General features: G+C 36.0%; 1 protein-coding gene across 2 annotated transcripts in view; it reads left to right on the top strand.

Moving 5' to 3' along the window:
* NAA16 (N(alpha)-acetyltransferase 16, NatA auxiliary subunit) overlaps positions 1-11,746 on the top strand; it is a 65,732-nt gene extending 53,986 nt beyond the window's left edge. For both annotated transcript variants that reach the window (XM_026034498.1, XM_026034499.1), the window contains exons 10-20: positions 945-1,017; positions 1,265-1,434; positions 1,810-1,962; positions 3,387-3,515; positions 4,041-4,254; positions 6,383-6,576; positions 7,290-7,398; positions 7,915-8,013; positions 9,038-9,181; positions 10,939-11,036; positions 11,280-11,746. In XM_026034498.1, the coding sequence (XP_025890283.1) occupies positions 945-1,017; positions 1,265-1,434; positions 1,810-1,962; positions 3,387-3,515; positions 4,041-4,254; positions 6,383-6,576; positions 7,290-7,398; positions 7,915-8,013; positions 9,038-9,181; positions 10,939-11,036; positions 11,280-11,480 (1,584 nt within the window). In that variant the 3' untranslated portion in view covers positions 11,481-11,746. The remainder of the gene's footprint in view (positions 1-944; positions 1,018-1,264; positions 1,435-1,809; positions 1,963-3,386; positions 3,516-4,040; positions 4,255-6,382; positions 6,577-7,289; positions 7,399-7,914; positions 8,014-9,037; positions 9,182-10,938; positions 11,037-11,279) is intronic.
* The last annotated feature ends 925 nt before the right edge of the window (positions 11,747-12,671 follow it).

The following is a 12,671-nucleotide window of genomic DNA, read 5'->3' as shown; positions in this document are numbered from 1 at the left end:
TTCCTGGTTTTGCTGACTCTCCCCAATATTTATGGATTTATTTTTGCAACTTTTTCCCTCCACATATCGTATTTCTTAGTTTTGTTCTTGTTTCTATGAGAAGCAGGTCACTTGCAAGACTTGGCAGGCAGATGTGAAATGCTGAATTGGAGCAGTTCATTGCTATGCAGTGCACGATGCTAACGTTTGTATGGGTCGTGTCTAACTTGTACAATGTGGGCTCAAAACTTGAGTTTTGGGTCTTGCATCTTGCAGTGATCACCAAGCGAGATCATTTACAAGGTCTGGTTTCAGAAAGGGTTAGTCTTATATCAGTCAAGTTCTTACTTTGTAATATAAGAGGATGCACCCAGTATTTTAGGTAGCAATACCTTCTTAATAACGAAATTCTTCTCTATTAGTACTTGTTTTTATAACTGAGTGATAAGTCTTTGTTATTGTTGTCAGTTCATGCTCTGTCTTCTCTAAAACACCTTTATTAATTGTTTCAATTCATACAGTTATAAACAAAATATCTTGGGGGGGGACCCCCTTTCTCCTCCCCTTCCCCACAAAAAAAAGTATATACAGATTTTGAAGGGTACTGATCAAAATCATTTGATTTTTGACAGCTTATTGCTGAAAATAGTGATACCTGTTTTCCTCCCGTATCATTTAAATGGAAGATCAAAGCTAGCTTGTGAACAGTAAACTATGTGTATTCTTCARTTATTGTTGTAAAGCAACTATTTTGATATTGATTCTTAGTTTGTCCAATAKTTTACTGATATATATGTTAATTTGTTATTTTATTTGTTAATAATGTTATTATACAATTATTTTGATTTATATATTGTTCATATGAGTTATTTAACTTAGTTTTGCATAATCTGTATGCAAAGATAAGTATTGTAAGTTTATATCTTTTATAGCAAATATTTTAAGTTGATACTTTTTATATGTAGGTTTCTACAATCCAAGAACTTGTTACTGGTTATGAAGCCTCCTTGAAAGCCTGTGACCTTTTTAGTTCATGTGGTAAGTTTCTGTATATTTACGTTAATTTGCACTGTGGATACTAATACTGTTTATAAAGCAGTTAGCAGTAATGGTTGGAGTGCTACTGKTTTTTTACAAGAAAATAACCATTACAGATTTCAGTAAGTGACTACGTAACTGCAAATACTTGCTAAATTTTTCCCTTTCTCTTTTTTAATCTGTATTTTTTTTTCCAGTGAAGTCTTCAGCCTCAAAAGGGACTGTGATTTTGTGTGTTTTGTTGCAGAAAATGGAGAAAAAGAGCCCCCGACGACGCTGCTTTGGGTTCGGTATTTCCTGGCACAGCACTTTGACAAACTTGGCCAGTGCTCTTTGGCCTTGGATTACATTAATGCTGCAATTGCAAGCACTCCAACATTAATAGAACTGTTCTATTTAAAAGCAAAAATATACAAGGTAAAAAGCTCATTTAGACATTTGGAATAAATATTTTTTTTAAAAAAATCCTATTAGTGTGAATGTTTGGATAGTTATTTTTTCACTCTAGAATGATTGTGGCCATTGGTTATGGCACAGGATTCTTTTTGTGCACTTCTGTGTCAGTAAGAAAATAGAAACCCTTTTGTTAGATTTTGCACAGCAAGTCTCAGCTTGTAGCAAATTGTTATTTTGAAAAAATCCCTGGGGGGTGGTGAAAAGGAGAGAGAAGTAAAAATACTGCATTTTCGCTATTTTTTTTTAAATGGAGAAATATCAGTACCTGTAGATTTCAATGTTGAAGTCAAAATCAGGCTTATACCAAAAATTAACTCTTCACAATCTCTCAAATAGCACGTAGGTAATCTCAAGGAAGCTGCCAAATGGATGGATGAAGCACAGTCTCTGGATACTGCAGACAGATTCATCAATTCTAAGTGTGCAAAATACATGCTGCGGGCAAACATGGTGAAAGATGCAGAGGAGATGTGCTCTAAATTCACTAGGGTAAGGAGATGGCTAATGAAGAGAATTCCTGTTTTTTTTTAACCTTTTTTACTTTTCTAAATCTATCTATGTAAACAATGTGTGTTGATAAGATACACTTAGCATAACTTATATTTGATGGTAAATAACTATATATTGAACATTGATAATGTTGAACAAATAGTTGTCCAAAATTGCTTTTTCAGAAATATTTTTGCAGTGCCATAATTTTAAGTACCTCTCTAGAAAGGTTTCTGGTAGATACTCTGCAAAACCTGCTGTTTTCTGGTCTGAGCTAACTGTGAAGGAATGTGCAAAGTATAGATGCATTGTGATTTAACTTCAACATACATGTAACTTGGAGTAGAACATTTTATTCTTTAGTGCTCCAGAATAAAATTTCATAAAGAAGGTCCATTCTTACAATGCAGGATAAGCACTYTAAATTCTTTCATCATTTTGACTTTGAAGAAAATCTAGATAGCCCACAATTCTATAACATTTATGTAACTAAATATGAAGACAGATAGTTGGTGGGATTTCCTGGGGCTCATGCATAGTTTAAGATTCTTAATTCTTCTTGATTYCAAGTGAGAAACACATAGAAGTGAATTAAAGCATTCTAGTTATTAGTAGGAAACCTTGAAAATTTAATTATTAGAATTCAGTATGTGTTTTTTGGCTGAACTGCCAGAGCAAGAAATGCAGAACCTTACCGTAGGTGCCTGTGGGGGAGGGGGGGGAATCCCTTCCTAAACAACTTACATGGAAAAATTAAATGTGAGTGAAACTTTTTCTCTCTAATATAAAAACTGCTTTGAGCATCTAGTGGTCAGCATTCTTGATAATGTTTACTTTGCTTTCAATTTATTTGTTCCTGATCTAGTACACTGGAATTGTAAAGCAAAAAAATACCGATTTACCTCCCCTCCCCCGCTTATGTACTCTTCCAAAGTGAAGTTTAATTCTAAGTTTAATTATTTAGACTAGCTAACTTTTTTTTTTTTTTTTTTTAAATAAGACTTCAGGACAAAGCAGTAAGTGCATTTGTGGATTTTTAGGGTAGTGGATGCAACTTCTCTAACAAAAGAGGGAAAAAGTTAGCTAAACGTCAAGATTTTCAAGATCAGTATTTTCTGCTTGCAAGTTATATATGCACTGCTAGTTTCATAAGCAGGAGTTAACTGAAAGAGAAAGGAGAAGGACCTTTACCCTGTTCAGATAATTTATCAAGTGATTTAAATCTCTTTTGTGTGTGTGTTTTTGGGAGCTTAAGACTACTTACAGGTGCCTCTCTCAGTAGTTTGGGCTTATCAGMTGTTCTAAGTTATATTCCAAGTAGACTGGTAGAAAGAAACAATCCCATAACTGAAAGTAGCAGTCAGACCTGAAAGGAGAAGCTGCTCAATTCTAAGGAGAAAAAGTGATAACGACACTTATTTCAGGAAGGGACATCTGCTATGGAAAACCTGAATGAGATGCAGTGCATGTGGTTCCAGACTGAGTGTGCGGCAGCCTACCAAAGGCTGGGGAAGTACGGCGATGCCTTGAAGAAATGCCATGAAGTAGAAAGGGTGAGTAGGTGCTTTCCTCCAGTATTTCTCCCAGGTTAATGCAAATACTTGCTGATGGGATTAGCATGACTTTATTCTAGAAATTTCATAAGCAAAGAATGTTTTTTTCAAACAGGCTAGAAATCAGTGCTTTAATATGCTGTATAAAAACTCTCCTTGCTCTTATTTGCAAAGTTATTTGAAGTAAAGGCTGAACGTAAAATGTCACAACTCGTATCTAAAATGATTTGTACATTGGCTTGATGTACAGCTGTCTTGCCAATTGTTTTTTTATCAGAACAATCACATTTGCTTTTTTAAGTGTCTTTTAATAATGTAATAGGTTTTGCAAACAAAATGAGAATTTCCCCATTTTTTTCCCTAATGACAGGCTCTGTTGGACAATCAGTATTTTCAGAATATTTCTATGCTTGTTTGATATTGCCTGTAAATAATTCAGTTGTTACTTGATGATCCATTTTTAATTAAATGGAGGTGAAGTAAGCCAGGGCAGTGCCTAAGACATCTTTGTTTTCTTCTTCACAGCATTTTTTTGAGATAACAGATGATCAGTTTGACTTCCACACGTACTGCATGAGGAARATGACTCTCCGTGCCTACGTAGACCTTCTGAGGTTAGAAGACGTGCTCAGGAAACACACCTTCTATTTCAAGGCTGCTCGTTCAGCAATTGAAATCTACTTGAAGCTACATGATAATCCTCTTACTAATGAAAGTAAAGAACAAGAAGTGAATTCAGGTATCTAAACCAGAATCAAGGCTCATATGTTTGATACAAATATAAACTTACTAAGCTATGGGCTGTAGAATCAGTAATGGTTGTACACAAGTTTTTCCATTTTCTGTCTCTTCCAGCTTGATTGGCAACTGAAAAGAGATCATGGATAACAYGTTATGTCTTTCTATTGTTCTTGTCTTGCCATCTTTTGAAACTAGTATAAGAATGAACCTAGCATAATTTGGAAGTGTGGCCTTTCARCATCTAAGGAGGAAGAGTTCAGCTGAATATAGCCATTTATCAAAGGTTCATTTAACCAAAAGATAGTTAASTGTCAGGAATACCTAATGTCAGCAAAATGTCAGAAATGTCAGCAAAACCTAGTAGGTGTAATTTATGGGGAAAGCAATCCAGGTTGTTCTAAGAATTGAGTTTTGATCAAATGTATTTAGTTCACCTATAATCCAGTAATATGAGTGAGTGCTACGTTGCATTTCATTATGTTTTCACATATCTATGCAATTTAAGTCCTGAAGTTAAATGTAGATTAGCAAAATTAACACATTTGAGAAATCATCTGRAATTAGTATTAAATGGGAAGCGTAATTTCTTAGGAAATCMATTATGTGTGGCATAATTGTTGGAGATCTTGGTAAATGTGGTGTTTTTTTCTTTCTTTTAAGTTAAATAAGTATTTCTCCTAGCTGCTGTCCCTGGTGTCATATAATGTTACACAATCACTGCAACACTTAATGTTGATAAAAGGGACAGGATTAACATRTAGCTGTTTGTAAAGGGAAGGAGACTTGACATGGGGAAAACAAGTTACACTAAACCAAAAAATGCCCCTAAATGCTACGAGTGCAATCTCATCTTTCCTTCAAAGATAAATAATAAATTTTACTGTATTTGTCATGTATGTRGGTACATAAAAACGTGTATACACAGCATAATACAGTTTGTATCCTCTCGTCCGACTTCATTTAGATATCCTTTGTATATAATATGATAGGCATGTGACAAGATTATTAAAGCTTTTCCTAGAAGAGGAAGAACCTTAGAAGTCATGTCACTTAGGTGATCTGGACTGGGATTAGTTAGGTACATTTATCCATAGCGGAATACAGCACTGTGGTGCTGGGGTGAGACAGACTTGAGGGTCTGTTCCTCCTCACTTCCTAGTCTCAGGACACTGGATGGCCCCAGCACGGGCCTGGTAGAGGCCAGTGGTGCCACTGTGGCTGCCCAAAGATGCATTAGCCCCAGTGGCCTGTTCTTTTCCATGCCCATGTCTTGGGCACAGCTCAAGTTCTCAGTGAAGAACAAAAGATGACTGGCAGAATCTGGTGTTGCTGCAGCAAAACAAGTCACAGCAAGGAAGAGAGAAAGGGGGCTGAATRGGAAGGCTGTGGATTCCCCACTTTTATAAGGTCCCCTAGGAAACAATTTCATTTATGCCTCTCGCTCATGTTCCACTTTTCACCAAACTGCTTGTTAAACACTCTTGGTTAACTGTGTGTTATACAGTCTAAATTGTACACAGCAAGCAACCCAACCTCTTATAATGGCCCTGTTAATAGATAATAGAATATTTCATTTCCCTCCCTCCGCAAACAAAACCACAATTTCTGATTGTGTCCAGTCTGCTGTGCCCTAGAATCTGCACAAAATGGAGATTATTCTGCACTGYCTACTTGGCTGCATATTGATCACGTCATCACCCTCATAAAAGATAATACACTTTAATATAGAATGCAATTTAGTCATCTCGTTTCTACTTATTAGAATGAAGAACTTACTATTTATCTTTGAGAAAACCACTGTCTATTTTGCTAAGGTAAAACTTGTTGTTTAGATGCATTAACTTTGCATAGTAGTTAACCTTTCAAATAGATGAGGCTTATATAACAACTGTATTAAAAAATACATAAGGAAGTGTGGTGTAATCAAGTGATAATAGGGGTTTATGCAGTGCTGTCCTCTGGCAAGTGTAGAAAATGGAAAGGAAATTGCTGTGAAAGTATGTATTTTTCGTGCAAGGAGAAGGAGCATAGTGGCATCTGCATGTTTGAGAACTCTTTTTTTTTTTTTTGTGGAATGGAATCCCAATTCTCTAGTAATAAAGATTATCTGCTACCTTAATCTGTAGAAAATCTCTCAGCCAAAGAACTGAAGAAAATGCTCAGCAAGCAAAGAAGAGCACAAAAGAAAGCAAAGCTTGAAGAGGAAAGAAAACACGCAGAAAGAGAACGACAACAAAAGAATCAAAAGAAAAAGCGAGATGAAGAGGAGGAGGAAACCAGTGGGCCCAGGGAAGAGCTAGTTCCTGAAAAACTGGAAAGGGTTAGCATGGAGTTATTCCTTACATTGAGCTCGTGCCATTGCCATAAGGTTACCTGTAATACAGGGTATCTGTCAGGTTTTCCTGAAAGAATTCATCGGTCTTACAAAATTATTTTTGCATGCAGAAAGTCTACTTACACAATTTTTCCTCTAGATCATTTGATTTCTGTGTTAACAATAATATTGTTACTGTAAATTTGACTTATTCCAGGCTTGCTCATTAAAATAGAATCTTCATGAAAGGTAATTCCTTCCCAAATTACTCAGTTTTCATATAGTAAAAAGAGAAAAAAAAAAAACAGAATGTGATTGCACTACGTAGCTTTGTCCTCAGAGGAAATGCTGGTTCAGGCCTTCAAAACCTGTTTTTCCTATCAGAAGAATTTCTGAAGGTCAAGCTTGCTGTCAGGTCATCATATTTAATTTTTTCCTAAATGTTGAATTTTAACATAGCTAATCAAATTAGCCCATAGTGCCAGTTTCCCCATGATGCTGCCTTTTTCAGGATGAAAAGTTGATAAAATGTTTTTGTATGTGGCTGTTAAAATACATTTTTGGGGGGGGGAAGTTGTGTTCACTTTCATTCAGAAAGCTATCAGCCATTCATCTTCAGTCTCTGGTTTAAATTGTTTTGCTGTTGGAAACTGTTATTGGTCTGGTTTTTGTCTGAAATATATTTTAGACTTTAATTATGTTTGTTTTTATTAAAACAGGTAGAAAATCCATTAGAGGAAGCAATTAAGTTCCTCATCCCACTTAAGAACCTTATTGGAGATAACATAGACACACACTTATTAGCATTTGAAATATACTTTAGAAAAGGTAAAGTATTTCATAGTTGTATTTTTTTCCTCGGTGGACTTTTAGTCCTTCAGGGCAGCTTGTATTTTACACYGTTAGTCTAAAATTAATGTTTGGAATGGATACATTTTTTGTCAACTGAAGCAAGGACTTGCATCATATCAAGCATTAATGGAGAAGGTATTTGGGGAAGCTCACAATGGCAGAACATTTTTGTGAAGCCACCGATAGTTATTTTAAAAACTAAGAATAAAGCAAGTTAGTAACATGCATTAACAAATGCTGTAGGAAACAGTATTTACTTGTAGTGTGAATTGACGCCTCTAGGAAAACAACAAGTTACTTGTGCAGTGTTGCTAGAGTTTGAGCAGTAAAGAATTCTGCTTTCTTAAGGAATTTGGATTGTGTAAGTGCCTTTTTCCAGCTCTGTGTTGGCCTTGATGTTTCTAATATTTGTGCTAGATTTGTAGTCGTACAGAGGTGTAAGTAGTTATGCATTTTTAGTCTCACTATGATTTTTCTTTTCTCTTCTCACAGGAAAGTTTCTGTTAATGCTGCAATCTGTCAAAAGAGCTTTTGCCATCAACAGCAATAACCCGTGGCTCCACGAATGCTTGATTAAGTTCTCTAAAGCTGGTATGTTTGTAGGTAATACGTATGTGTGTAATACATAGGGATATGAAAAGCGAAAATATGCTCATGGACATAGCCAGGTGTTATGTAATGCGGAAAGACTCTTGAAAAACAAGCTTGCAGGAAAACTGGTGAAAGTAGATCTTTTTTTTAGGTATTTCCTAAGAAAACTGTGGATGTGCTATGCAGTGYCCCATGTATGTTCCTTGACTAATCCACCAGGTGGTGGATGATTCCTAGTGTTCATACATCATGTTTTCAGAGGAACAGGAATAGGTTCTAAGATCCTTCAAGCTTTTACAAGGCTGATGTGGGAGAAAGATTGACTGAAGCCAAGCACGTGCTAGGAACTTGTGTTAGATAACAGAAAGCTGCTATCGGTGCTTTATCTCCAGATGCATCTGTGCTTATTTAAAGAGTTAAAAAAGTATAATCACATTAATTGCATTTAACATACAGGAAGACAAGCATTTGACTTTTAAAAATTGGTGACTAATTGTTGTGACACRCAAAAAGAGATACATAGAAAATGAGCAAGCACTCTAGAGATGATAATTGTTTAAATGTAGTACCCTGTGTGCTCTGAAGAAGCATCACCAAATCTAGTGCTTTATTTGGTAATAGGAATTGGTTTAGATTTAAAGCCTTCAAGATTTTTCTTAGGAACAAAACAAATTGGTACATGAGACAGAGTTAAAGATGGCAGTGTATTGCTTGCTGGCTTCGTTCCAAATTAAGTGATTTTAAATAAAATCGCTCTGAATAGCAACGTTTTTCCTCAGTGTGTATATGTATATTTTTGAATAATATTTATTTTGCACACGTGTGTGTATAATCAGAATCAAACATCAATTTGTTGTTATTCCCAACAGCTAAACTTGTGCAGACTTCAACCCTACTTTGAACTATCACTTTTGCTTCACTGCAAGCTCAGAAAAATGATAATCCTCTAGCACTGATTATTTCATTGTTTTCTGAGGTCATTTAAATGTTTTTGTGCTTCTCTCTCTTAAATTATCTCTTCTAGTATCTGATCATAGTAACCTCCCTGAAATTGTGAACAAGGTCCTAACTCAAGAAATGCAGAAAATTTTTGTTAATAAAAATTTGGAAAGTTTTAATGAAGAGTTTCTCAAACACAATGCTACCTCCATCCAGCACCAACTGTCAGGTTTGTTTAATATTTCAATGCTCTTGAAAATCAGATGATTTAAGTGATTTAAATGTGTATCTTCTCTGCACTTAACAAATCATACATAAACTTGAATGAGCTGGAGCTGCGTATTTGCTTTTTTTTCTGTCTGTTTTCACTGTGATAAAATACTCTTTTTTTAATTAGCTGCATAAGGAACCTGCCTCTCTCCTCCAAAAAGCATGATTAMATTACCAAATCACGACAAGTAATCAACTATGGAAGCAGTCATCCTTCCTGTTGAAGTTTCCAGTGTTGAAATAATTAGAAAATACAATTTCTAAATGTTTAGCTCTTCTGACAGAAAAGATTATTGTTAAAATAAGCAGTGCTTTTGCCTGATGAGCTAGGATTTTTCTCATCCTACTCATCATGCCTTTGTCATGTAGCAATAGCATGAATAAAAATGTAATGGCAAGCATTACTTTAGCTTTGGTTTTCTCATCTGTAGGCAGTAATGACAATTGAAATAAAACACAGTGTTAAAAAGAGCTTTGAAGAGCCCTCAGAGCTGATGGAAAGGAAGTTAGAGTTGATGTTAGTTGCTTCTACTGATTTTAGAAAGTTTTCCACTAAGAGTAATGTCAGCTGAGAAGGTGGTAGGAAAAATACCACTCCACAGCTGAGAAACAAGAAAAACACTTAAATTTATCAGTCACTTAGACTACCTGAGTGCTGCAAATCTCACTACAGTTTGTAAAAGTTACCTGGGCTTCATCTAGAATCATGTTAGCTCCCAAGGCTTGTTCTCTCAGAAGAGGCTTAGATATCCTATCCCAAGCAGATACAGCCCATGCAAAAGGTTCCAGGTGTCCTGTTCCAAGACAGCACCTGGTTGTAAAATCCTTGTGCCCTTTCCTCTGAAAGTGGGGACTGGGGAAGTCGAACCACGGACACCTCAGCAAGTAGTGGCTCCTTGATTCTTACAGGTGTGTTCTGCTTTGTTTCTTTTGTTATCTTTTCAGGCATTATAAAGTTAAACCTTTCTCTGGCTGGGTGTTTTCCAGGTGCTGACTTCCTGTACTGTGTTGCTATGGGAAGCTACACACTGTTTGTTGTGGTAATGGTACAGGCTGAGACTGGTTTAATTCTTAGGAATTTGGCTTCATACTGGTTAAATTTTTAGTGCCTTAGAGAAGAACCCAAACTAGCCCCAGGCGGTGGTGGCACCAGTGTTAGTGACGYCAGGGGCTGCCCACATTCAGTGGGGATACAGGACATAAGTGTGTGACAGCCCCTTGCTCCCCAGGGTTAGTTCCTTCCTCATTTTGCACTAAAACTGTAGTCCCCATTTGTTCCCACTGCCCGTGAATTAATACATGGTTAGATCTCAGTGATGAGTTCACTTAAAGCCARTACTTATCCAAAGAGTTTAGAGCATCTCCGAGAACATGTCTTTCATTTGCTTCCTGATTGATAGGGTAGATTTCATTTTGCTGGCTGTTTTGAAGGGCTCAGTAATCAACATTCTCTTTGCATTTATTTCCTGAGTGTGTTTTGATATGTCCTCAGTGAAGTCAGCCTTTTTATTTTTGCAAAAGAACGTTTCTTGTGTTACTCGAGTAGACAACTACAGAATGGCTTTTAGTTCTCTTAATTTTAAATAAGGGAGGAGAAGATGCATTAAAGAAGTCTTAATTCACACTGATTCAGGATTTTTCAGATTATGTGTGTGCATGTGCAGTGTCACAGTTAGCAATGCTGATATCTTGGTGCTATTTTCTTTCTTGTGATAGGTGCAAAGATGATGTATTTCCTGGACAAATCAAGACAAGAAAAAGCAATTGCCATTGCTACAAGATTGGATAAAAGTATGAGAGACAGAAATGTGAAGGTAAAAGATAATTATATTTAGAACAAAAAGTGTATATGTATTCTTAAATGTGTACTTAAGTACATGTCCGTTGTGTTTAGTGATAAATTAATATTATTTGCATGAACAGCTCTATTAAATTACGTTTTTCTCTAAGTAACGAAGATGTTTAAATACCAACAGAGCACCTGAATTTGCTCATATATTTTATTTTTGGTAATAAAACTAATTTGCATTTCTTAACTCTTACCTTTGTTTCTCTAGACATTAACAAAGGTTTCAGAGGCCCTGCTTGATGGCAGCTTTGGCAGCTGCCACACTCAATGCGAAGAATATCAAGCAGCCTGTCATAAACTGTTTCCTTTTACATCTGCCTTTATGCCTGCCACAAAYGAGGACGAGAGCAGCCTTGCATCCGTGAACCACACAGCCCTTAACCATGACGTGCTCTCTAACGAGATTTGAGGTAGGGTGTGCAGGTCTCTGCGCTTGTGTCGCTGCACACGTGCACACAGCTATACAAAACTGACTCATTACGTGCAGAGTGGCTAGGTACAGATCAGGGTTACTTTTCCAGGTTGTATTAAAATATCTTTAACAAGTATAAAATGAAATGTTTGGATAGTTAAATGAAATGGAGTATGCTATTAGATGGTTATTTTTTTTCTCCCAACAGAAAACTGCCAATATTTATGTAAACATCCTTAATCAGCATTTTTCATGTTTATACTTGTACAGTTGTAAGTCTTTTAATATTTCTTCAGCCTTCTCCCACAGGAAAAAAAAATCTATGGATGTTAAAGACTGCTTTCACCTAAGTGTTGCTACGTATACATATAAATGTGATCATATCTTAATAAAATTATCATTGGAGCATTTTTAGCAGAACAAGACTGAAGTGCTGCTTGAATTCTCCTCTTCATCTTATACCWTTTTTTTTCTTTTTATATATTATTTTTCTTCGGTCAGTTTGGTTTCTTTTGAAGCACAGTGGCAATAAGAGTGTTGGCAGTTTGCATGTTTTTGTCAGTTGTGTGTCTTACATGGAACCAGTGTTGGTGGAAATGAAGATTGGGTTTGTGTAAAAGCAAAGGGTTTTTTTGAAAATTATATTCTCTCTACTTTGTGTTCCATAGTTATTGTGTCCTTAAGTTTATGGACGGTTTAAGTTGGAATTTTCTCAAGCATTTCCCAGAAAATACAGTGAATTTGATGCTGTCGTCTACCTTTTTGTTTCATCTTCTGTTTTCCTTCTCTTCCTTTTGCTTTCTCCCCATCTGTTCATGTATTGACACTTACTTTGAAAAAGCTACTCCAGGTTTGGGCAGGTGCATAAGGTACAGTAATGGGGAATACGGTTCCTCTACACATCRTAAAAATTCACTGGTAAGTTTACTGTATTACCTCCATTAAAAGTCTTAGCTGTGGACTTCTGGCCAAGAATCTAGTACTGCTCTTGCCTGAATACTATTGCTTTAGTGCTGCGAAGCAAATAGTATGCAAGGAGTGTGTTTTATATTTAAAAACTATTTAAGGGAGCACAAAGAGGCCAACTACAAATCACAAGGAACCTTTTCTTACTCTGTATTAAGGTGCATTAACTATTAAATGTACATCAAAATGGAAGTCTAAATCTAATAGAGCTTTTTAAAGCAT

This window comes from Nothoprocta perdicaria, unplaced genomic scaffold (assembly GCF_003342845.1).
Source record: "Nothoprocta perdicaria isolate Ctin4 unplaced genomic scaffold, notPer1 scaffold_145, whole genome shotgun sequence".
NCBI classification, from domain to species: Eukaryota; Metazoa; Chordata; class Aves; order Tinamiformes; family Tinamidae; genus Nothoprocta; species Nothoprocta perdicaria.
Note: the sequence above shows the minus strand (reverse complement) of the source record. Positions and strands in the feature narration are given on the sequence as shown.